The following is a 26,902-nucleotide window of genomic DNA, read 5'->3' on the forward strand; positions in this document are numbered from 1 at the left end:
AATCGCCACACTGTCTTCCACAATGGTTGAACTACTTTACAGTCCCACCAACAGCATAAAAGTGTTCCTATTTCTCCACATCCTCTCCAGCACCTGTTGTTTCCTGACTTTTTAATGATCACCATTGTAACTGGTGTGAGATGGTATCTCATTGTGGTTTTGATTTGTGTTTCTCTGATGGCCAGTGATGATGAGCATTTTTTCATGTGTCTGTTGGCTCCATAAATGTCTTCTTTTGAGAAGTGTCTATTCATATCCTTTGCCCACTTTTTAATGGGGTTGTTTGATTTTTTTCTTGTAAATTTGTTTAAGTTCTTTGTAGATTCTGGATATTAGCCCTTTGTCAGATGGGTAGATTGTAAAAATTTTCTCCCATTCTGTGGGCTGCGTATTCACTCTGACAGTAGTTTCTTTTGCTGTGCAGAAGCTCCTTAGTTTAATCAGATCCTATTTGTCTGTTTTGGCTTTTGCTGCCATTGCTTTTGGTGTTTTAGTCATGAAGTCCTTGCCCATGCCTATGTCCTGAATGGTATTGCCTAGGTTTTCTTCTAGGGTTTTTATGGTTTTAGGTCTGACATTTAAGTCTTTAATCCATCTTGAAATAATTTTTGTATAAGGTGTAAGGAAGGGATCCAGTTTCAGCTTTCTACATATGGCTAGCCAGTATTCCCAGCACCATTTATTAAATACAGAATCCTTTCCCCATTTCTTGTTTTTGTCAGGTTTGTCAAAGATCAGATAGTTGTAGATGTGTGGTATTATTTCTGAGGGCTCTGTTCTGTTCCATTGGTCTGCATCTCTGTTTTGGTACCAGTACTATGCTGTTTTGGTTACTGTAGCCTTGTAGTATAGTTTGAAGTCAGGTAGCATGATGCCTCCAGTTTTGTTCTTTTTGCTTAGGATTGTCTTGGCAATGTGGGCTCTTTTTTGGTTCCATATGAACTTTAAAGTAGTTTTTTCCAATTCTGTGAAGAAAGTCATTGGTAGCTTGATGGAGATGGCATTGAATCTATAAATTACCTTGGGCAGTATGGCCAATTTCACAATATTGATTCTTCCTATCCATGAGCATGGAATATTCTTCCATTTGTTTGTGTCCTCTTTTATTTCACTGAGCAGTGGTTTGTAGTTCTCCTTGAAGAGGTCCTTCACATCCCTTGTAAGTTGGATTCCTAGGTATTTTATCCTTTGAAGCAATTGTGAGTAGGAGTTCACACATGATTTGGCTCTCTGTTAGTCTGTTATTGGTGTATAGGAATGCCTGTGATTTTTGCACATTGATTTTATATCCTGAGACTTTGCTGAAATTGCTTATCAGCTTACGGAGATTTTGGGCTGAGACAGCGGGGTTTTCTAAATATACAATCATGTCATCTGCAAACAGGGACAATTTGGCTTCCTCTTTTCCTAATTGAATACCCTTTATTTCTTTCTGCTGCCTGATTGTCCTAGCCAGAACTTCCAACACTATGTTGAATAGGAGTGGTGAGAGAGGGCATCCCTGTCTTGTGCCAGTTTTCAGAGAATGCTTCCAGTTTTTGCCCATTCAGTATGATATTGGCTGTGGGTTTGTCATAAATAGCTCTTATTATTTTGAGATATGTCCCATCAATACCTAGTTTATTAAGAGTTTTTAGCATGAAGGGCTGTTGAATTTTGTTGAAGGCCCTTTCTGCATCTATTGAGAAAATCATGTGGTTTTTGTCATTGGTTCTGTGTATATGATGGATTACGTTTATTGAATTACGTATGTTGAACCAGCCTTGCATCCCAGGGATGAGCTTTTTGATGTGCTACTGGATTTGATTAGCCAGTATTTTATTGAGGACTTTTGCATTGATGTTCATCAGGGATATTGGTCTAAAATTCACTTTCTTTGTTGTGTCTCTGCCAGGCTTTGGTATCAGGAGGATGCTGGTCTCATAAAATGAGTGAGGAAGAATTCCCTCTTTTTCTTTTGATTGGAATAGTTTCAGAAGGAATGGTACCAGCTCCTCTTTGTATCTCTGGTAGAATTTGACTATGAATCCATCTGGTCCTGGACTTTTTTTGGTGGGTAGGCTATTAATTATGGCCTCAATTTCAGAGCCTGTCATTGGTCTATCAGGGATTCAACTTCTTCCTGGTTTAGTCTTGGGAGGGTGTATGTGTCCCAGAATTTATCCATTTCTTCTAGATTTTCTAGTTGATTTGCGTAGAGGTGTTTATAGTATTCTCTGATGGTAGTTCGTATTTCTGTAGGGTTGGTGGTGATATCCCCTTTATCATTTTTTATTGCATCTATTTGATTCTTCTCTCTTTTCTTCTTTATTAGTCTTGCTAGCAGTCTGTCAATTTTGGTGATTTTTTCAAAAAACCAGCTCCTGGATTCATTGATTTTTTGAAGGGTTTATTGTGCTTCTATCTCCTTGAGTTCTGCTCTGATCTTAGCTATTTCTTGCCTTCTGCTAGCTTTTGAATGCGTTTGCTCTTGCTTTTCTAGTTCGTTTAATTGTGATGTTAGAGTGTCAATTTTAGATCTTTCCTGCTTTCTCTTGTGGGCATTTAGTGCTATAAATTTCTCTCTACACACTGCTTTAAATGTATCCCAGAGATTCTGGTATGTTGTATCTTTGTTTTCATTGGTTTCAAAGAACATCTTTATTTCTGCTTTCATTTTGTTATGTACCCAGTAGTCATCCAGGAGCAGGTTGTTCAGTTTCCATGTAGTTGTGCAGTTTTGAGTGAGTTTCTTAATCCAGAGTTCTAGTTTGATGGCACTGTGGTTTGAGAGACAGTTGGTTGTGATTTCTGTTCTTTTACATTTGCTGAGGAGTACTTTACTTCCAACTATGTAGCCAATTTTGGCATAAGGGCGATGTGGTGCTGAAAAGAATGTATATTCTGTTGATTTGGGGTGGAGAGTTCTGTAGATGTCTATTAGGTCCACTCGGTGCAGAGATAAGCTCAAGTCGTGGATATCCTTGTTTACTTTCTGTCTTGTTGATCTGTCTAATGTTGACAGTGGGGTGTTCAAGTCTCCCATTATTATTTTGTGGGAGTCTAAGTCTCTTTGTAGGTCTCTAAGGACTTGGTTTATGAAACTGGGTGCTACTGTATTGGGTGCATATGTTCAGGATAGTTAGCTCTTCTTGTTCAATTGATCCCTTTACCATTATGTAATGGCCTTCTTTGTCTCTTTTGATCTTTGTTGGTTTAAAGTCTGTTTTATCAGAGACTAGGATTGCAACCCCTGCTTTTTTTGTTTTCCATTTGCTTGGTAGATCTTCCTCCATCCCTTTATTTTGAGCCTATGTATGTCTCTGCATGTGAGATGGGTCTCCTGAATACAGCAGACTGATGAGTCTTGACTCTTCATCCAATTTGACAGTCTGTGTCTTTTAATTGCAGCATTTAGCACAGTGACATTTAAGGTTAATATTGTTATGTGTGAATTTGATCCTGTCATTATGATGTTACCTGGTTATTTTGCTCATTAGTTGATGCAGTTTCTTCCTAGCATCAATGGTCTTTACAATTTGGCATGTTTTTGCAATGGCTCGTACTGGTTGTTCCTTTCCATGTTTAGTGCTTCCTTCAGGAGCTCTGGTAAGGCAGGCCTGGTGGTGACAAAATCTCTCAGCATTTGCTTGTCTGTAAAGGATTTTATTTCTCCTTCACTTATGAAACTTAATTTGGCTGGATATGAAATTCTGGGTTGAAAATTCTTTTCTTTAAGAATGTTGAATATTGTCCCCCACTCTCTTCTGGCTTGTAGAGTTTCTGCCGAGAGATCCGCTGTTAGTCTGATGGGCTTCCCTTTGTGGGTAACCCGACTTTTCTCTCTGGTTGCCCTTAATATTTTTTCCTTCATTTCAACTTTGGCGAATCTGGAGTTGCTCTTCTCGAGGAGTATCTTTGTGGTGTTCTCTGTATTTCCTGAATTTGAATGTTGGCCTGCCTTGCTAGGTTGGGGAAGTTCTCCTGGATAATATCCTGCAGAGTGTTTTCCAACTTGGTTCCATTCTTCCCATCAGTTTCAGGTACATCAATCAGATGTAGATTTGGTCTTTTCTCGTAGTCCCCTATTTCTTGGAGACTTTGTTCATTTCTTTTTACTCTTTTTTCTCTAAACTTCTTTTCTTACTTCATTTCATTCATTTGATCTTCAATCACTGATACCCTTTCTTCCACTTGATTGAATCGGCTGCTGAAGCTTGTGTATCCATCATGTAGCTCTCATGCCATGGTTTTCAGCTCCATCAGGTCATTTAAGGTCTTCTCTATGCTGTTTATTCTAGTTAGTCATTTGTCTAATCTTTTTTCAAGGTTTTTAGCTTCTTTGCGATGGGTTCGAACATCCTCCTTTAGCTCGGAGAAGTTTGTTATTACTGATCATCTGAAGCTTTCTTCTCTCAACTCGTCAAAATCATTCTTCGTCCAGCTTTGTTCCATTGCTGGCAAGGAGCTGCGTTCCTTTTGAGGAGAAGAGGTATTTGATTTTAGAATTTTCAGCTTTTCTGCTCTTGTTTCTCCCCATCTTTGTGGTTTTATCTGCCTTTGGTCTTTGATGATGGTGATGTACAGATGGGGTTTTGGTGTGGATATCCTTTCTGTTTGTTTTTTTCCTTCTAACAGTCAGGACCCTCAGCTGCAGGTCTGTTGGAATTTGCTGGAGGTCCACTCTAGATCCTGTTTGACTGGGTATCACCAGTGTAGGCTGCAGAACAGCAAATATTGCAGAATGGTAAATGTTGCTGACTGATCCTTCCTCTGGAAGCTTCATCTCAGAGGGACACCCAGATGCATGAGGTGTCGGTCGGCCCCTACTGGGAGATGTCTCCCAGTTAGGCTACTCAGGGGTCAGGGACCACTTGAGGAGGCAGTCTGTCTGTTCTCAGATCTCAAACTCTGTGCTGGGAGAACCACTACTCTCTTCAAAGCTGTCGGACAGGGATGTTTAAGTCTGCAGAAGTTTCTGCTGCCTTTTGTTCAGCTATGACCTGCCCCCAGAGGTGGAGTCTACAGAGGCAGAAAGGCATCCTTGAGCTGCGGTGGGCTCCACCCAGTTAGAGCTTCCTGGCTGCTTTGTTTACCTACTCAAGCCTCAGCAATGGTGGACGCCCCTCCCCAAGCCTTGCTGCTGTCTTGTAGTTCAGTCTCAGACTGCTGTGCTAGCAGTGAGCGAGGCTCTGTGGGCATAGGACCCTCTGAACCAGGTGTGGGATATAATCTCCTGGTGTGTCGTTTGCTAAGACTGTTGGAAAAGAGCAGTATTAGGGTGGGAGTGTCCCGATTTTCCAGGTACCATCTGTCATGGCTTCCCTTGGCTAGGAAAAGGAATTACCCAACTCCTTGTGCTTCCTGGGTGAGTCGATGCCCCATCCCGCTCTGTGGGCTGCACCCACTGTCTGACAAGCCCCAGTGAGATGAACCCAGTACCTCAGTTGGAAATACAGAAATCACCCGTCTTCTGTATCACTCATGCTGGGAACTGTAGACTGGAGTTGTTCCTATTTGGCCATCTTGGAACCTCCTCAATTCACTCTACTTTCTATTCTTTTTTTTTTTTTTTTAAACCTCAAGGTATAACATAACCTTTTTTGTCAAATATTGAGTCTCTTTTAGATAATTTCATATATATAAATATTAATATAACCACCCTAGATTAAAATACAGAACATGTACAGCACCTCAGAAGGCTTCTTTCTTCCACTTCTTTGTCAATACTAGTTTGTCTATTTGATATCCTTTCACCAATGCCACACTCTGAACTGCTGCTGTTTTACTGTCTTGAATTATTGAAGTCATGTAGTTTAAGTCCTCCAAATGTGTGTTCCTTCAAGATTATCTCAGTTATTTTACATTTTTATATAAATTTTAGAACGAGATTGTCAGATTCCATGGAAAAATTTTGTTGGGGTTTTTGGGACTGAAGTTGCCTAGAATCTTCAAAATATTTTGGAAAGAACTGATAACTTGATAAAAGTATCTCAATCCATGAACATAGTGTATCTCTTCATTTATACAGATCTTTTAAAATTTCTCTCAACAATGTTTTATACTTTTCAGCAGAGGTCTTTCACATCATTCATTAATTTTATTCCTAAGTAGTTGGTATTTTGTTACTTTTATAAATGGCATTCTTTTAAATTTTCATTTGTTGACTCTTTGTGGACCTTATATCCAAGAGCCTTACTAATGTACTTATTAATTGTAATCATTTGTTTGTAGATTTTTTAGGATTTTCTACATATTCAGTCATTTTTTTCTGCAAATAATGACTATTTTACTTCTTCCTTTCCAAAGTTTATATGTTTTATTTCTTTTTCTTGCCTTATTGCACTAGTTAGACTCTCCAATATAGTGTTTACTGATAGTTGTAGTCGAGGATATTTCCTTTTTAAAAACTGGGTTGTGACCCTTTCACTTGATTTCATGACCAATTAATAGATTGTGACCTTTAACTTTAAAAATACTGGTAGAGAGGGTGAATTAGATATGACTGGAGCAAAAGCAAAGGAATAATAAATAGGATATTTTAATAGCCCATGGAAGAAATAATAAGAATCTGGGTTATCCAAAGGCAGCAAGGATGAAGACAAAAGGACATATTTAAAAAAAATACTTAGGTGATAAAATTTATTGAATACTGACATATTATTTAATTTACATTCTACATTCAAATATTGCCATTTTTTCCAATAATATAATTTATAGCTATATTTTTCCAAGTCCAAGATCCAATCCAGGATCATGCATTGCATTTAATTATCTCTCTTTAGTCTCCTTTTATTCAGAAAAGTCTTTCAACTTTGTCTCTTATGACATAGATATATTTGAAGAATATAGTCCAGTTTAATATTCATTGGTTTGGGTTTTCCAGGTGTAACCTCATGATTAGATTCAAGTTATACATTTCTGAAATAAATATCACAGAAGCAAGATTACATCTTTCACAGTGTCCCATATTAGGAAGCAGGCACAGGTTTGCCTTGATGTTAGTTAAGTTAAATTGATCATGTAGCTAAGGTGCTGTTTACAAGCGTTTTTTTTTTTAAGTAAACACTTAGAAACTATGTAAATACTGCTTATCATGAAATCTCTACCCACTAATTAAGTTAAATTGATCATGTAGCTAAGGTGCTGTTTACAAGTTTGTTTTTTTGCTTTTTTTGTTTTGTTTTGTTTAGTAAATACTTAGAAACTATGTAAGTACTGCTTATCATGAAACCTCTACCCACTAATTTCAGTATTCATTGATGATTCCTGCCTAAATCAATTATTACAATAATGGTTGCAAGGTGATGACTTTCTAACTTTATCCATTATTCCTTCTGCATAGGTTAGTTGGTATTAGCTATAAGAAAGAGTTTTTCTTTCTTCCCTACTTATTCATTTAGTCATGCATATTTTTATTATGAGTATGGATTTTTATTTTTATTTTATTACAGATTTTTATTTTACTAAAAGGGTTATGATCCTATACTATGATTATTGATTTTGATGCTTAAATCTATCCAGTTTTGACCAGTGGAAGTCTCTTCAAACTGCCTTCTGTGTTCTTTTGACATGTCACATCATTCTTTGAGCATTTTTTTACTATGCAACATAAAAGAGTTGTTTTGTATTTTCCCTGATCCAGTCTTGAAATCAACTATTTTACGAAGAATTTCTCATTTTCTTTAATGGAGGATGACAATAGTATTTAAAAATAAGTATACCAGATATGCTCATTGCTGCTATCAAGGTGTCTTTGTGTCTAGTTCCTTTCAGCACATGGACTAGAAAATTATATGTATATAAAAATTTATATATATATAAAATGGACTAGAAAATTGATGTATACACACATCAATTTTCATACATTTACTTATTTATTTAAAGACAGAGCCTTGCTCTGTTGCCCAGGCTGGAGTGCAGTGGTAAGATCATAGCTCAGTGCAGCCTCAAACTCCTGGGCTCAAGAGATCCTCTTGCCTCAGCCTCCTGAGTAGCTAGAACTACAGGTGTGCACCATTGAGCTTGGATACTAAAAAATTTTTTTGTAGAGACAGGAGTCTTGCTATATTGTACAGGCTGGTCTCAAACTCTTGGCCTCAAGTGGTCCTCCTGCCTTAGCCTCCTAAAATACTGGGATTACAGGTGTGAGCCATGTGCCCAGGCAATTTTCATACAATTATATATATGTATGTTAACATTTTGAATATCAATGAGTACTGAGACCTGCAATTCCAATCCAATAAAACAGAGTGCATTCTAATTTTTCTCCTTTCATATTTTTAAATCCCATCTCTAACAGTGAGAAATTCATTGCCATTATTCTCAATATTTACTTATTTAGTCAATCTTAGAATATATACCAAGTACATTCCAGCAATTCAGAATAGCTAACCAATCACACTGTTATTTTCACACTGTGAAAAATAAATTTACTGACTAGAATTCAATAGTTGTTTACAGCAGAGAGTTTTTATATACTTATACATCTTACTTTTTAAATATGACTAGGAGAGGGCTCCTAACTTAAAAAATATGATAAATGTTATCTATGGTTAGAAAAACATAAATACTTTTAGGAACCAGCTTAGTGTATAAGTTATATTTTCAATAGAACTAAAGCTTTTAAAGTTTTAATCTTAAAATTTAATTTTAATGATTCAGAATTATTATGCTAAAATGTAATTTATTTGGTTCTTACCCTGGCATCAGGATTATCATCAAATTGTGTTCTAATAAATGTATCAAAAGAATCCCAATAGTTTTCGGTTAGGTTTCCACCCAAAGACCACAAATAACAGAATACAAAAGTCTGACATAGTATAGTGTTCAGTTTTGTTTGTTCCTGAAAGAATAAAGAGAGACAGACTTAATATTTTATATATAAACATAAAAAGAATCCTAAGCTGCAAAGTGTAAAGGTATTTTTCTTTCATTTAGACTAATACATTTTTAAATGGGCACAGTGTATGTTTCTTACACTTCATGCAATGGTTCACAGAGTAGTGTTTTCTTATAGTTATATATTATAATCACTGATGAGAAAATGAATGAGAAGGAATATGAAGGGAAAAAAAGTCCAACTTTGTCTTTCAACTGATTATTATAATTTTTTAAATACCTGCATGAAGGTATGTAAGCAGATTGAGAATATCTTGTATTGGGAATATGTTGTAGACTGTAAGAGAATTCAAAATTGAGTAGAGGAATAAACTATACATGCTAACGTTCCTTGTAGCTTTGAGATTCTATGAATGTAATCATAGCTATTAGTCCCCTGAAAAATTAACTTAAAAATCAAATGGTTATATTTTAGAATGGAGTCATTTCTTTGCAAGGAATTTATATAATAATCTAATTTTTCTAGCTTCACAGCAGTAAGAAAACTCTTCATACCATTGTCAAGTTAACTCCATCTTTCCCAAGTATCAAGGACTCCAATAAGCAACAGAGTGTAGTAACTTTGCTGATGTCCACTTGTGGAATTGCTTGGCTGCACTTTTTATTGATAAAATGTAAACCTTCATCAACATAATGTTGGAAAAGATTTAATATATATTCTTGGGTTTCCTCATTCAGCTGAAAATGAAACAAATGATAGTTTAGCAAGACCTGATAAATACATAATTCAGTTTAGAATTGGGTTGGTTAAAATCTGGATATTTCTATATATTCAGTGATCTTTAAACGAAAGGCTATAACTATCACAACATACTAAATAAATTAAATTTTAAGGAAACCTTCTATAACTGGGAAGGGATACATGGGGAAAATTATGGGTAGTTGATTGTGTTCTATTTCTTGGTCTGGCAATGGGTTCAGAGGTGTTAATTTCATAATTATTTCTTAAGCTGCCAATACATAAAATATTTAAAAGTGAATTCAGTCCCTCTCACTACTCTTATTCAACTTTGTCCTGAAGTCCTAGCTAATGCAATAGGACAATAAAAGGAAATAAAAGGTATACAGATTGGGAAGGAAGAAGTAAAACTGTCTTTGTTCACAAATAACATAATTGTCTATGTGGAAAATCTACCTAAATTGACAAAGCAAAACAAACAAAACTGGAACTCATAGGTAATTATAGAAAAGTTGCAGGATATGAGGTTAACATATACAAGTCAATCATTTTCTTATACACCAGCAAGGAGCAATTGGAATTTGAAATTAAAAATACAATACAATTTACATTACTGCCAAAAATAAATTAATTATAAATATAACAAAATATGTACTAGATCTATATAGACAAGCTATAATACTCTGATGAAAGAAGCTAAAGAACTACTAAATAAATAGAGAGAAATACCACATTCATGGATAGGAAGACTAAATAAGTCTTACGATGTCAATTTCTCCGATGTTATCTATAAATTCAACAAAATCTCAGTCAAAATTCCAGCAAGTTACTTTGTGGATTAATTGACAAACTGATTCTAAAGTTTATATGGAAAGGCAAAAGACCCAGAATAACCAATACAACAATGAAGAAAAAGAACAAAGTTGAAAAACTGACACTACCCAACTTCAAGACTTACTATACAGCTGCAGTAATCAAGACAGTGGGTTATTGGTGAAAGAATGGACAAGTAGATCAATGGAACAGAATGGAGAGCACAGAAATAGACCTACATAAATACAGTCAATTGATTTTTAACAAAAAAGCAAAGGCAATCCGATGGAGAAAGGACAGTCTTTTCAACAAATGGTGCTGGAACAACTGGATATACACATGCAAAAAAACGAATTTAGACACAGACCTTATACCCTTCCTAAAAATTAACTGAAAATGGATTATAAATGCAAAACACAAAATATGAAGTTTTTAGAAGATAACAGGAGAAAATCTACATGACTTTGGGCTTGGTGATGACTTCTTAGGTATGACACCAAAGGCATCATCCATGAGGGAACAAACTGGTAAGCTGAATTTCATTAAAATTAACTTCTACTCTGGGAAACACACTGTTATGAGACTAGAAGATGAAATATTTATACAATGTGAAGATTGTAAAAAAAAAATCCAATGCTAAAAAGAAGTAAGTTACCAAACCACAGAAAGACATGGAAGTACCTTAAATGAATATTACCAAGTAAAAAAAAGCCAGTCTGAAAAAGCTATGTACTATACAATTTCAACGTATGACATTCTAGAAAAGGTAAAACTACAGAGATAGTAAAAAGATCAGTGGTTGCAGGGGTTAAGGGATGGGGAGGAGGGATGATATTCAGAAGGTAGAGCTCAGAGGACTTTTAGAGCAATGAAACTATTCTGCCTGATACTATAATGGTGGAAACATGACACTATGCATTTTTAAAAACCCATAAATTGTACACAAAGAGTGAACTCTAACACAAAGTATGCACTTTGGTTAATAATAATGAACGAATGAATACTGGTTCACCATTTATGCAGTGTTAATAATAGGTGAATAATAGTGTGAATAATGGGGGTGAGGGAGTACATGGGAACCCTCATTTCTGTTTAATTTTTCTATAAACTTAAAACTGCCCTAGGCATAAAAATGTCTGCTAATTTTTAAAAAAGTGAATTCAGAAAAGTTAAAAGTCTTAAGGTAGCCAATGATAAACTCTCAATTCTGAGAATTACTGTCTTTAATAAGGTACTCTGAGACTAGACCATAATATTCTTAAAATGTTCATGCAAAGAAAGGAGGAAAACAATAGTTTTCTGGCTCATCTTTGGAGGGGGAGAGGCAGAGACGAAGAAGGCTTATTTGGAGTAGGGATGAGATGTGGGGGAAACATCTCAAAGGACTACTTGTTCAGCTAAGCTAAAGAGAAAAATTCTGTGTTAGAATGGAGAAGCTACAGAAAGTAGTATGAAACTGATTTGTTTTGAATAATAATGTATAAGCTTTTCTTCAATTTGGGTGGAACTGTACCTCTGAGGTTAGAATGTGTCTTAGGTCTTGCACCTACAATTGGGGTAGGATGTAAATGGGTTTTCTTTTACCTTTGGCTGTCATAGGTGTTAGGGGCTCTGAAAATCCAAAAACAATGACAGTTAGGGTCTAGACTTAAATATTCTTTTTCTTCATTTTGGTTCTGTTTTATTACTCCCAAGCTTTCTGCAAAGTCTCAATGCCTCAGGCTGTTGTAGTTGTGTTTTTAGGGACTCACAAAAGTGGCTTGTGTTTCAGTCTGGGGAGAAGCCAGACAGAATAGGCAGGAGGCAGTGTGAGTACGCCGGCTGGCAGGCTGGGGTAACAAGAAATGAGGACAGATTTGGGGAGTATATAAACATTCCTGGAGGATTCTAGGAATCCATAGGGAGGACCAGGTAAAATAATGGAGTCCCCTCAATCAAGCACCATGAGTCCTTAACATATTGTTATTTGTGCACTAGAAGGCAACGTGAGTCCTGACAGATGGAGATATTGGGGAATATCTGATTGCACTTACATTTTTAGAAATACCCTTCATCCAAGTTTTAACATAAGGCATCCATTTCAGTTCTTCAGGATCCACAAACACCATTCCACATCGACTGACAGTTGCAGGGGAGGCAACCCGCAGATCTTGCACCTAAAGTTGAAGAAAGTTGAGCAGGAAACCGCTAATACGATACTTCCTTATTTCTCCAACTTCAGTGTTCACACTTATAAAATGATTCACACTTTTAAAGTCTAACTTAACATTGAAAGGCTTTGTGTGGAAGAGAGTGGGAGAGCAATAAGTAATTAGAAATGCAAGAACAAAGTTAAATGAGTATAAGGCGAAAAAAATTCCCACAAGTACAGGAGGATACTATCAAATTCTATGGGCAGGGCTATTTTTCTTTCTTCTCTTTGCTTTTCTCTTTTCTCCTTTTCATTCTTGTATTAGAATCCCTGGCACATAGTAGGCATCCAATCAGTATTTGATGAGTGAATAGAACACAGGTGGCATTCTTCATAATGTTTGTAGCTGTACTTGGTCCACATTCCTCTCCCAATCCCTCATCAAATATTCATATCACAGTGGGATAATTTATTCTTATTAAATATAATAATTTTTAAATTTAAAATGCATTTCAAATGATACAAAGCGCTCTCTCTCTCTATTTCTTCCTCTCTCTCCCTATCTCAGGGAAGCCAGAATTTATTGTACTTCCTATTTTTAGAGATAAGAACATTTGAGACTTTGACTGTCAATCTATTACAAAAGGATAATTTACAAGTAAACAGAACATAATAATAGACATTATAGATAGTAAAGGCTACATCAGTGTGAGAAAAAATGTAATAATGGTATGCCAATTTAATGAATGATTTCACTCCACAGTAATGTGTACACTTACCTCAAAAAGCATGTGAATTTGAGGTGTGAGTTTAATCCTCTCACTGTTAGCCAGGCAAAGCATCTTGTTATCATCCAGCACTGTATTCATGTTTTCAATCCAAAGAGCATCTACTGGCCCATCACTGATGATCCATTTATGGTCTTCTGAAGTATCATTCACAGCTGCTCGGACACTTAGTGCCATCAAACCATCTTTCCACTCCAAGGTTAAATTATTAACCTCTCCATATAATTCGCCCATGGTAATTGATTTAGGGTTGAGAACGTATGTTTTAACTGGTTGGTAAAAGGGATTGTCTATCCCAAGTTTTTGTAAATTCCCTAAAGTTTCTGCTAGTATTCGGTAAACTGTGGTCTTGCCACCTCCTGGTGGTCCAACTAACATAACACCATGCCTTACTAGCATTGTTTCATACAACTGTATCACCTTTCTAATCATACACATCTCAGGCTGAAGATTTTGCCCATTCATGACATCCACAATTGTTGACTGTAAAATACCATAATCATGTTCTGGAATTTGGACTCCAGGAAAAAGGTCAGATATGATTCCACTGTTAAAACAAAAGTAAAATCAATTAGGAGCAACTGGTCATTGATACTTTCCCATATTTGTTACAATCAATTAAATATTATGAGTCTTATTGTTTCTCCTTGATCTTTCTCTTCTGAACATGTACAGTATTAGTTTGTCCTACATGCTGTACCAGAATCTATCATTTCTCTGATATCATGTATGATTTTGTTTGTTTCCTGTATAGTAGACCAATGTTCATAAGTATATTGGGAGCTTCTTGGGAGTAAGCAGTATCTCTTGTGTTTCTTTCTGTATTTCTCACAGTACATGGCACAGTACCAAACATATAGAAGGTGATGAACTTATTTTTAATTATTTAAAAAATTATAAAATATCTCACTTAAAAATTTATAATTATTTTAAAATTATATTTAAAATTATATTTGTAGCTCAAATTTTCCTAAAATCACTTACATATGCTCATAACTGTATGTGGCTATTCAGAAAAATAAGATGAATATAGAATTAAAATTAGTATTATGCAAGAAGGGAGGAAGGAAAAATGTGACTGTTTCTATAGGAAACAGTTGATATGAGATGTTTCCATGGGAAAAAAGAAGCTAAATCTTTACCTCACATTATATACACAAATACATCTGTGATACAGTTAAAACCTTACATAAAGTGACGAGAAAGTACTAGAAGAAAGTACAAGAGCTAAATTTTGCAACATTGTGGTAAGGCGGTCTTTCTAAGAAAGGCAGGATATCTACAACTGTAAAAAGAAGTTGACAGAGTGAAAAAAGAAAAACAAACAGACAAAAATCAAACTTCTGTGAGATAAAAGGCTTTATATACAAACCTAAAGCATGAATGAGAGACTTAGAAAAACATTTCCAATGTTTATAACAGATAAAGGTTATGTGTTTCTATAAATCAGTAAGTAAGAGTACAATAGGAACATGCTCCAAGAATAATAATTATAAATAATGAACATAGGAAATGATAGCCAATGACTCTAATAGTTACAGAAATGAATATTAAAATAGGCTACTACATTTGGCCTCTCTTTAAAACACTTATGGGGAAATAGGCACCTTCATAAAACCACGTATGTAAGTGTAAAAGGGTAACTCATCTTTGGAGGACAATTAGATTGAATCTATTTAAATAAAAAATGTGCAAACCCTATGACCTAGGAAACTTACTTTCAGGAATCTCCCTTGTAGAAATATCATACCTGTGCAAAGATATATGTATAGGAATGTTCATTATTAGCATAGAAAACAATTAGGAAAAAATCTAAATGTCCATATGTAAGACCTTTCACATTAAAATAGTTCTATAGGTTTATTATGTCTCAAAGTACCATCTTATATAATAGCAGTCTAGCAGCAGTACAAAAAAAATAGACTCATGCATATATACTAACATGAAAAAGATGCTCAAGATATGTAACTAATTGAAAAAGCAACAGCTGTAAAAATAGAAATGTATTAAATGTTACAATCAATTAAATATTATGAGTCTTATTGTTTCTCCTTGATCTTTCTCTTCTGAACATGTACAGTATTAGTTTGTCCTACATGCTGTACCAGAATCTATCATTTCTCTGATATCAAGAAATGTCAACCAAGTTATTTCTCCGGAAAGATGGAACAGACTTACTTTTCCTTATTCCTTCCATTAAGTACAACTAAAATCCCTGTACATTAAGTAAGATAAATGAAAGAAGACTCTGAAAGGTAGAGAGAAGGCAGACTGGCTAGGTACTTAAGATGCAAGCAATAACAGCGTCGAGTCTCTTGTGTCTTTTTGTCTTTTACATCCTGGCAATCCAGAAATGCCAATGGGCACAGATTTTTAAAAAAAGCCCCAGGAAAAGCTTACCGCCTTTATCCAAAGGACCAGGAAAGGGGCAGCCCAGCAAGACAGAAAACTTTTAGGCAATAACTGCTCTACTCTAACCAAACACCACTGAAAACTCCTGGGGTATTTATTCCTACCCACACCAGCAGATACTGAGTATGGAGCCCAGACTTCCACTCTAGCTAGGGTGTAAAAAGTCTCCTGAAATTCCTCTCCTCATTCCCCCATGGTGTCAGAGAAGGCCATATAGGGATGTACTTTCATCCTCACTGGTAAGTAATGATGCTCCCTTTGGTATTAGTGGAGACCATATGGGAAGCCTGGACTCCCAGCCCTCCCCAGGAATAATGAAGCACCCCTTCTTCTCTCTGATGCGTGGCATCAGAGGAGGCTCAGTGGAGAGTTAGGACTTTTTACCACTGTCCAGGGGTAATAAAGCTGTCTTCCCTGTGGCATCAGTGGAGGTTACGTGGGGAGCAGTAATGAGGTATTTCTACTCTTGTATCCAGGACAATATCACTGGAGGACTGCCAGGGAGCTGGAACTCCCACCCCTACACAGCAGAAATGACTGCTCCCACCAGACATCAATAAAACTTGAATTCTATCCCCACCTGGAAGTAACAAAGTTGCATTTCTAATTTCTCTTGCTGGTGTGGCATCAAGAAAAGCCAGCTAAAACAAGTTTAATAAGATCTAGAGTCTCATAACATAATATCTCAGATAAGTAGGTTTCAATAAAAATCATTCATCATATCAAAAGCCAGAAAGATCTCAAACTGAACTAAGAGAGACAATCAATAGATGCTAACACTGAGATGAGAGAGATGTTAAAACTGTCTGACAAATGTATTTTATTTCTTAAGGGATACGGTCTCACTATACTGCCCAGGCTGGCCTTGAACTCCTGGGCTCCAACAATCTTCCTGCCTCAGCCTTCTGACTAGCCAGGACTATAGGTGCATGTGACTACACACAGGTGAGATCGTTATCTTAAAACAGACATCATGAAAATGTTTTAGGAACCCATTATGAACACATTAGAAACAAAAGAATATAAGGACATCTCAGCCAAAAAAAAAGAAAGAAAAAAGAATATACAAATAACCTGTTAGAAATTTTAGAACTGAAAAAAATACAATAAAAAATCAACAGATGGGTTCAAGAGCAAAATGGAAGGGATAGAGGAAAGAACTGGTAAACTGCAAGACAGAATAATAGAAGTTACCCAATCTGAACAAGACAGAGAAAATTGTCTGAAAAAAGAATGAGCAGCCCTTGGAGACCTATGGAAATATAACAAAAGATCTAACATTTTTGTTACTGGAGTCTCAAACGATGGGGAAAGATGAAAGAGCTGAAGAAGTATTCAGAGAAATAATGACTGAAAATGTCACACATTTGCCAAAAAGCACGAACCTACAGATTTAAGAAGTTGATCAAATCTCAAACAGGATAAACCTGAAGAAATCCATGTGAAGAAACAACATAGTCAAACTTCTAAACACGGAAGACAATGAAAACAATCTTAGCAGCAGCCAGAAGAAAAAAAAGAAATGACACCTTACCAACAGGGAAAAAAAACCACACAGAATGATAGCAAAATTCTCATCTGAGACCATAGAGGCTGACAGGAAGTGGTACATCTTTTTAAAAAAATGTTTTATTTTCAGTTCTGGGGTACATGTGCAGGATGTGCAGGTTTGTTACATAGGTAAATGTGTGCCATGGTGGTTTGCTGTACCTATCAATCCATCATTTTTCAGCTCCCACTTATAAGTGAGAACATGCGGTGTTTGGTTTTCTGTTCCTACACTAGTTTGCTGAGTTTATGGTGCCCAGCTTCATCCATGTCCCTGTAAAGTACATAATCTCATTCCTTTTAATGGCTGCATAGAATTGCATGGTGTACGTGGGAAGTACATGGTACAACAGCTTTCAAGTACTGAAACAACTGTCACTCCAGAATCCTATACCCAGGGAAAATATCCCTCTAGAATGAAGGCATATAAAATAAAGACATTCTCAGATAAAGGAAAAGGAAATGAATTTGTAGTCAGCAGATCTACCATGAAGAATGGCTAAAGGGAATTTCCCTAAGCAAAAAGATACGATGAAAAGAAGCAAACTTGGGGCATCAGAAAGGAAGAAAGAACACGATAATAAAAATATGAGCTCCTATTATGAACATGGTATTACCATTCATTGTGAAACGTAATTGTATATTTATATATAAGCATCCTTCAGAGAGATGCTGTGGGTTTAGTTTCAGACCACTACAATAAAGTGAATACAGCAATAAAGCAACTCATTTTTTGGTTTCTCAGTGCATATAAAATTTATTGCTATGCTATACTGTAGTCATTTAAGCATGCAATAGCGTTATGTCTAAAAAATGTACATACCTTTATTTAAAAATGCTTTATTGCTAAAAAAGGCTAATGACCATCTGAGCTGTCGGCAAGTCATAGTCTTTTTGCTGGCAGAGGGTCTTACCTCAATGTTGATAGCTGCTGACTGAGCAGGATGGTAGTTGCTGAAGGCTGGAGTGACTGTGGCAATTTCTTAAAATAAGACAACAATAATGTTTGCCATGTTCATTGACTCTTTTGTGAAAGATATCTATGTGCATGTGATGCTGTTTGATAGCATTTTACTCACAGCAAAACTTCTTTCAAAGTTGAAGTCAGTTCTCTCAAACCCTTCCACTGCTTTATCAACTATATTTGTATAATAGTCTGAGTCTTTTGTTGTCATTTCAACAACATTTACAGCATCTTCACCAGGAATAGATCCCATCTCAGGAAACTACTTTCTTTGCTATCCATAAGAAGCAACTTCTCATCCATTCACGTTTGATCATGAGATTGCAGCAATTCAGTCACATCTTCAGGCTCCACTTCTGATTCTAGTTCTCTTGCTGTTTCCACCACATCTGTAGTTACTTCCTCCACTGAGGTCTTAAACCCCTCAAAATCATCCATGAGGGCTGGAATCAACTGTTTCCAAACTCCTGTTAATGTTGACATTCTGTCTTACCATGAGTCATGAATGTTCTTAATGACATCTAGAATGATGAATCCTTTTCAGAAGGTTTTAAAATTAACTTTGCCTGGATCCATTAGAGAAATCACTATCTATGGCAGATTGAGCATCACAAAATACGTTTCTTAAATAATAAGACTTGAAAGTTTAAAGTACTCCTTGATCCAGGGGCTACAGAATGGATGTTGAGTTAGCAGGCATGAAAACAACATTCATCTTCTTGTACATCTCCCTCAGAGGCTTTGAGGGACCAGGTGCATTGCCAATGAGCAGCAATATTTGAAAAGGAGTCTTTTTTTCTGAGCAGTAACTCTCAATGGTGATTTAGCCCTTTTCTCATTTAGAACAAAAAAGGGCAGCTCATTTAATTTTATATAAACATGCTCTGTGAGGCTGAAAGAAATCTGATTGCTTTTCAGTGTGAAAATAAAATGTAAAAACTGTTCTTGGAGTTATTTCTTAACAGAACTAACATTAGAATCATCCAAATCATCAGAGTCATCTATTTTGGAAAAATCAGATTCATCAAATGAATCTTGGGCCAACGACTATTAAAAAAACAATGTTAACATTATGCATAGGAATGTTATGCCTTCTAGGATTTGACATTTTCAGTGATCAAGAATTACTATGTTTTGTAAGTGGAAATACCACTACTAAAAACAGAATGCTATAGAATGATGCCTTTTGTTTCCAAAGTCAGTATACTAGAGCAATGTGAAAATAATAATAAAAGTGAGATAATTCCTGACAAAGTTATCTCGGGTTAAATTCTGCAGCCACAAGTACAAATTCTGCGCTGCCAATGAGTACTCTCAGGGCAAACGGGAAAAGGGGTAAAATATTCAGTAAACCATTCTCTAAAGAGACATGCTGTCATCCAGGCCCTGTTGTTTCATTTTTAGAGCACAGGCAGAGTAGATTTAGTGTAATTCTTAAGGGCCCTAGGGTTTTTGGAGTGGTAAATGAGCATCGGCTTTAACTTAAAACCACCAGTTGCTTTAGCCTCTAACTAGAGTAAGCCTGGCCTTTAAAGCTTTGAAGCCAGGCGTTGGTGTCTCCTTTTTCACTATGAAAGTCCTATATGGCATCATCTTCTAATAGAAGGCTGTTTTATCTACATTAAAAATCTGTTGCTTAGTGTAGCCACCTTCATCAGTGTTCTTAGCTCTGGATAACTTACTGCAGCCTCCACATCAGCATTTGCTACTTTACCTTGTACCTTATATGTTATGGAAATAACTTCTTTGTTTCAACTTCATGAAGGAAACTTCATGAAGCTAGCTAGAAAAATAAGTTTGAAGCTAGCTACTTCACCAGGAGTAGATCCCATTGCAGGAAACTACTTTTGGTTGGGTACGGTGGGCTCACACCTGTAATCCCAGCACTTTGGTAGGCTGAGGCGGGCTAATCACTTGAGGCCAGGAGTTCAAGACCAGCCTGGCCAACAGGGTGAAACTCTTCCTCTACCAAAAATACAAAATTAGCCAGCAGTGGTGGTGTGCGCCTGTTAGTCCCAGCTACTTGGGAGGTTGAGGCAGGAGAATTGCTTGAACCTGGCAGGCAGAGGTTGCAGTGAGCCAAAATTGTGTCACTGCACTCCAGCCTGGGTGACAGAGTGAGACTGTCTCAAAGCAAAGAAACAAACAAACAAAAAATGGCTTTCTTTGCTAATCTATAAGAAGCATCTCCTCATCCATGCAGGTTTTATTATGAGATTGCAGCAATTCAGTCACATGTCTGCTAGCTTTGAACTTTCCTTCTGCAGCTTCCTCACCACTTTTCCCCCCTTTATAGAATTGAAGAGAGTTAGGGCCTTGATCTGGATTAGGCTTTGGCTTAATGGAATATTGTGGCTGGTTTAATCTTTTATCCAGACCACTAAAACTTTCTCCTTATCAGTAATAAGGTTACTTTCTGTTTCTTATCAGTCATGTATTCACTGGAGTAGCACTTTTAATTTCTTTCAATATCTTTTCTTTTGCATTCACAATTAGGCTATTTGGCACAAGAGGCCTAGCTTTCAGCCTATCTTGGCTTTAGACATGTCTTCCTCACTAAATTTAATCGTTTCCAGCTTTTGATTTAAGGTGAGAGGTGTGTGACTCCTCCTTTCATCTGAACACTAGTGACCATTGTAGGGTCATTAGTTGGCCTAATTTCAATATTATTGTGTCTCAGAGAAGAGGGAGGCCCAAGGAGAAGGAGAGAGATGGCAGAACGGCTGTCTGTGGAGCAGTCAGAGCACACACATTTATCAGTTAAGTTTGCTGTCATGGATGGGTGCAGTTTGTGGTGCTCCCAGAACAACCGCAATAGTAACATCAAAGATCACTGATCACAGATCACCATAACAGATATGATAATAAAAAAGTTTGAAATATTGTGAGAATTACTAAAATTGCCACATATACACATGGTAAATACAAACTGTTGGAAAAATTGTGCTGATAAACTTGCTTGATGAAGGGTTACTACAAACCTTCAATTTATAAAATACATGACATCTGCGAAGTGCAATAAAATGAAGTGAAATAAAATGAGGTATGCCTGTAGATACCTCTGCCGTCAACACTGGAGACACAGACAGTCACATACATAGGATCACAACAAACTAGTATAGGAGCCAGTGCCAGGGTAGGAAAATGTGAGCTGTAATTGATAAATTGCTTTAGGCTAGATGTGGAGATGTCTGAGAGTTAAAAACTCCAGGGGCATCCAGTCATGGGGTGGAGGGGCACATCTTTTGTGAGTTTTACCTCTAGGAGCTCAACCAGGTTCTTAGAGTAAATATCTGAGAGAAATCCCATCATGTGAAAATTTTTGCAATCTATGCATCTGGCAGAGGTCTAATATCCAGCATCTATAAGGAACTTAAACAAATTTATAAGAAAAAACAAACAGCCCCATTAAAAAGTGGGCAAAGTACATGAACAGGCACTTCTCAAAAGACGACACACATGCAGCCAACAAACATGAAAGAAACTCAACATTACTGATCAATAGAGAAATGCAAATCAAAACCACAATGTGATACCATCTCATGCCAGTTAGAATGGCTATTATTATTATTTTTTTTGAGATGGAGTTTCACTTTTGTTGTCCAGGCTGGAGTGCAATGGCACAATCTCGGCTTACTGCAACCTCCACCTCCTGGGTTCAAGTGATTCTCCTGCCTTAGCTTCCCAAGTAGCTGGGACTACAGGTATGTGCCACCATGCCCAGCTAATTTTATATTTTTAGTAGAGACAGGGTTTCACCATATTGGTCAGGCTGGTCTCAAACTCTTGACCTCAGATGATCCACCTGCCTTGTCCTCCCAAAGTTGTTGGGATTACCAGTGTGAGCCACCACGCCTGGCCTAGAATGGCTATTACTAAAAAGTTGAAAAACAACAGATGTTGGTGAGGCTGTGGAGAAAAAAGAATGCTTTTACACTGTTGGTAGGAGTGTAAATTAGTTCAACCACTGTGGAAAGCAGTTTAGTGATTCCCCAAAGAGCTAAAAACAGAACTACCATTTGACCCAGCAATCCCATTACTGGGTATATGCTTAAAAATATATAAGTCATTCTGTTATAAAGACACATGCATGTGTATGTTCATTGCAGCATTATTATAAATAGCAAAGACATGTAACCAACTTAAAAACCCATCAATGAGAGACTGGATAAAGAAAATGTAGTACATATGCACCTTGGAATACTATGCAGCCATAAAGAGGAATGAGATTATATCCTTTGCAGGAACATGGATGGAGCTGGAGGCCATTATCCTTAGCAAACTAATGCAGGAACAGAACATCAAATACTGTATGCTCTCACTTATAAGTAGGAGCTAAATGATGAGAACACATGGACAGATGGTGGGGAACAACACACACCAGAGCCTGTCGGAGGGTGGGGAGTCGGAGGAGGGAGAGGGTCAGGAAAAATAGCTAATGGATGCTGGGTGAATGCCTGTGCAGCAAACCACCATGGCACGTGTTTACCTACGGAACACACCTGCACATCCTGCACATGTACCCTGGACCTTAAAATAAAAGTTGGAAATGAAAACAAAAAAAAAAATCACATTTGGAAAAAAAAAAAAAAAAGAAATCTCTTCATGCTTCTGGCAGGGGAGGGGAAAAGAAACCATTATGAAATAGGCTGGAGCACCCTGCTTTTTCTAATAAGAAGAAGCCAGGATAATTAATCAGAGCCTAACCTGCTAGAGTTTTGTCAGAGCCTAACAGACCTGGGGGAAGGGAAACATCAACTCCAGCTGGCTCTAGCCTTTCACTGGGAGAAGGGAATTACCAAACTCTAGGCCACTGTAGTCACCGTGTACCACCTAACGGGGGAGAAAAAAAGTGAGAAACACTTATGAAGCTTACAGTTGGCATAGGCTCATTAAAAGACTGAGTCCTAATCCTAGGACAATAGAACACTTTCCCTCCTGCTGCACCTTACCACTACATTACTTATAGCCAATTTACTTTTGGCCCAGTTCTTTTTAATTTCTAAACCTACATCATGTCCAGCCATCAAGAAAATATTATGAGGTATAATAAAAGGCAACCCCTCCCCATCATTTGAAAAGACAGAGCAAGCAGTAGAACCAGACATGGGAGGGATGTTGAAATTATTGGACAGATTCTAATTATTTAGAACCATGATGATGAATACGTGAAAGGCTCTAATGGATAAAATAGATAGCATGCAGAAACAGCTGGGCAATATAAGAAGAGATATGGAAAGCCAAAGAAAGAAGCAAAAAGAAATGCATTATCAAAACCAGCACACTATAATAGAGATGAAGAATGCCTTTGATAGGCTTATTAGTAGATTGGACACAGCTGAGGAAAGTACCTCTGAACTTGAGGGTACCTCAATAGAAACCTCTGAAACTGAAAAGTAAAGAGAATAAAGACTGGAAAAGCAACATAATACCCAAGAACCATGGTACAACTACAAAAGGAGTACCACGTGTGCAACAGGAACACCAGAGGGTAAGAGAGGGAGAAAAGAACAGAAGAAATATTTGAAAGAATAATAACAGAATTTCCCCAAATTAATGACACCCACCAAACCTTAGATCCAGGAAACTCAGAAAACACTAAGCAGGATAAATACCTAAAAATTATACCGAGGCAAGTCATTTTAAAACCACAGAAAATTAAAGAAAAAAATATAGAAAGAAGCCAGAAGGAAAAAAAAAAAAACAAAAAAAAAACACTTTACCTATAGATGAGCAAAGATAAGAATTTCATTTGACTTTTCCTCAGAAACTATGCAAGCAAGAAGAGAGGGGAGTGAAACATATGAGGAAAACCCCACCAACCTAGAATTCTGTACCCTGTGAAATTATCCTTCAAAGGTGAAGGAGAAATAAAGACTTTCTCAGACAAATAAATATTGAGAAAATTTGTTGCCAGTAGCCCTGCCTTGCAAGAAATATTAAAAGAAGTTCTTTAGAGAGACAAAAAATAACATAGGTCAGAAACTCTGATCTACCTAAAGGAAGAGCATGGAAGATGGAATAATTGAAGGTAAAATGAAAATTTTTATTTTTCTTTGTCTTAATTGATCTAACAGATAACAGTTTGTTCTAAATAGTTATACCAACAATGTATTTGATTATGTATGCCTATGTATATATTAATATGTGCTTATGTATGTTCATATATAAGTAAAATGAATGACAGCAATGACACAAGGGATGGAAGGGAGGAATTAGGATAGAAGGGAGAAATAGAATTGTTATTATAAGGCACTAACACTTCCCATGAAATGGTATTGTGTTAATTGAAAGTGGGCTTAGATTATTTGTAAATGTATATTGCAAAATCTAGGGCAACCACTGAAAAAAGTCAAAAAAAAAAAAAAAAGGAAAAAAGAAAAAGAAACGGTGTAAATGTGGTATTAAGAAGTCTGGAGAGGGATAGCAGAATACATAAATAAAAGAGTTAGAAAATGATTGTCTTTGGGAGGCTGGAGTTGGTGAAAGGCTGGGGGCTGTTGCTTTCTATGTGACTAATTTATGAAACTATTTTCTTTTTAAAACTATATACATGTATAACTTAGAGAAATGTAAAACTAAACAACAAAAAATGAAATGGATAAAAACAATTGTATTTATGTTAAGTCCCAAGTCTGAGTTTTTTTGAGTCAGAAACTTCCCTTAGGTCAGGAACTTATGGCCAAATGCTAATTTGTATAGCACATAGTCTGGTGATTAATATTTTGATAAAAAAACACAAATGATTGAAATTATGCCCAAACTTTAGTATCTTTATTTTAAACGAGTATTTCTTAAACTGCAAAATAAGTTTCTCCAGAAAAGATGGGAAAGTTTTCAGTTTGTTAGAGAAAGAAATAATTGAAGAAAGACTACCATTTGCCACTACGTGATAGCCACGCTTTACTTGGTAACGTCTAGAAACTTACCTGAACAGAAGAGCATCATCTGTTAGAAATTTTGGCAAATTGGAGTCTCGTAAAGCTCTTATCAACACCACATCTTCATTTAGGTTTGGGTTTTCTCTTTTTAAGGATCTAAATTTAAAGGAATACTCTGGAATATTTAAAGGCATATCACAAGAACATAAGGTTGACTGTGATTTTCTAAACCTGTAGGGAGGGCAGAGACCTTCCCCTGAGGATTCCTGCTAGAAGGAGAGGATCATGTTCCCTTGTGTGCTCAGCGTTCATCTCCATCAGAGCACACTGACAAGTCCTGCAATGGCTATGCAGCCTTGACGAGAATGATAAGGACATCTTCTCAACATCCTCCCCAATCCCGATGTTATTCAACCTGAATTTATAATTCCTTGAATACATCATGATGATCCCTATATCTGTGCTTTTCTTTTCAGCCTGCCCAGAATATTTTGCCTTGTTCTTTGCCTGCTCTTATTTTTCCCCTCAAAACCCAGCCCAGTGGCTCCCTTTGCTAGAAAGCTCCTGTCCTCTATCCTCCTTCTCAGCGAACCTTGGGTGGGTGCAGCCCTGTTGCTGCCCTCCCTGCATCGCAGCTACATGACTGCACATTGGTCTGTCTCTATGACTCACTGGACTGTAGTTGTGCTCCTTCAGTGCAAGTGTATCTCAACTTCTTAGTATTCCTAGTCCTTAAATGGCCATCCTGTAAAGAGGGGACATACTATATCTGAGAGGTTAAAATATAGAACAGGGTAGAAAAGTGCAGGGAGATTCGTGCAGAGCCCAGTGATGCAGGAGCCAGGCAGAGGGTTTCTGGATGTGCAGAACCTGAGCCAATGAGTCATGGCCTGAAAGGAAGGACTAGAGATAAAATAGGTCTCCTCAGAGGCTCTGGACAAGTTGGGGATTCCATATATAGTAGTTTCAAGAAGTTATAAAGAGAAAAGTTGGGGCCTGAGAAGAGGAAAGACTCTTTCTTTACTAGACACTAGAAAAAAGTTTAGGCTTGAGCTATATTATAAAGACAGAGATGAAATCTAAGACATAAGCTGAACTGAATTGGAATGATGAAGTTTCTTTAAACTCTTGAGGCTTTCTCAGGCAACATGTACGACTGGCTTTGTTGCATATGCATAACAGACTATGTGTCTTTTAAGTCCAGTCATACCATCTTAAGGTAGTAAAGGCTTTTGTAAACAAAAACCCAGTGTTTGAATTTGAGTTCAGGGGAAGTTAATGTTCTCCAAAGCCTAGTTGGAGGCCAGTTTCTATCGAGGACAACCATGTTAGGACTCACAGTGAAGAACTGTCATGGGATGAGGAGAGACAGCCTGTGTCACTTTGTCATAGGAGCGTCAAGGTAAGAATGATGACAACAGCAGCAGCCAACATTTACTAATCACTTACTGTCTGAGAGCCTTTCCTGAGTTACCCATTTAATGCATTTGATCACATGGTTTGGGATTTCACTCGACTACTTTGGTTTCTTACCCAGCCAAGTCCAGGACAGACTTCACAGCTCTCATGCCAAAGTCATAGTGATCCTGCTGAGACAGCTGCTCACTGCAAAGCTTATACATCTGAGTCATTTTTCTTGCTAATATTTTACTGGATTCAAATCCTTCAGAATATAGGATTACCTAGAATAGAAAAAATAATGCAATGCTTATTACATTGTATTGATAACAATGTATTAGCATGATACCAACATAGTCAAAATTGACTCTAAGCATTATACCTTCCCAAGTTGTTATGTCTTTTAAT

The 26,902-nt window shown here is 36.9% G+C and overlaps 1 protein-coding gene across 2 annotated transcripts in view; it reads right to left on the reverse strand.

The window, feature by feature from the left end:
* DNAH6 (dynein axonemal heavy chain 6) overlaps positions 1 to 26,902 on the reverse strand; it is a 330,576-nt gene that overhangs the window by 164,722 nt on the left and 138,952 nt on the right. For both annotated transcript variants that reach the window (XM_030920632.1, XM_030920633.1), the window contains 6 exons: positions 26,630 to 26,778; positions 25,145 to 25,252; positions 13,283 to 13,838; positions 12,406 to 12,528; positions 9,376 to 9,558; positions 8,681 to 8,824 (listed from right to left, as the gene is read on the reverse strand). In XM_030920632.1, the coding sequence (XP_030776492.1) occupies positions 8,681 to 8,824; positions 9,376 to 9,558; positions 12,406 to 12,528; positions 13,283 to 13,838; positions 25,145 to 25,252; positions 26,630 to 26,778 (1,263 nt within the window). The remainder of the gene's footprint in view (positions 1 to 8,680; positions 8,825 to 9,375; positions 9,559 to 12,405; positions 12,529 to 13,282; positions 13,839 to 25,144; positions 25,253 to 26,629; positions 26,779 to 26,902) is intronic.

The sequence above is a fragment of the Rhinopithecus roxellana genome, chromosome 17, assembly GCF_007565055.1.
Source record: "Rhinopithecus roxellana isolate Shanxi Qingling chromosome 17, ASM756505v1, whole genome shotgun sequence".
Classification (NCBI taxonomy): Eukaryota; Metazoa; Chordata; class Mammalia; order Primates; family Cercopithecidae; genus Rhinopithecus; species Rhinopithecus roxellana.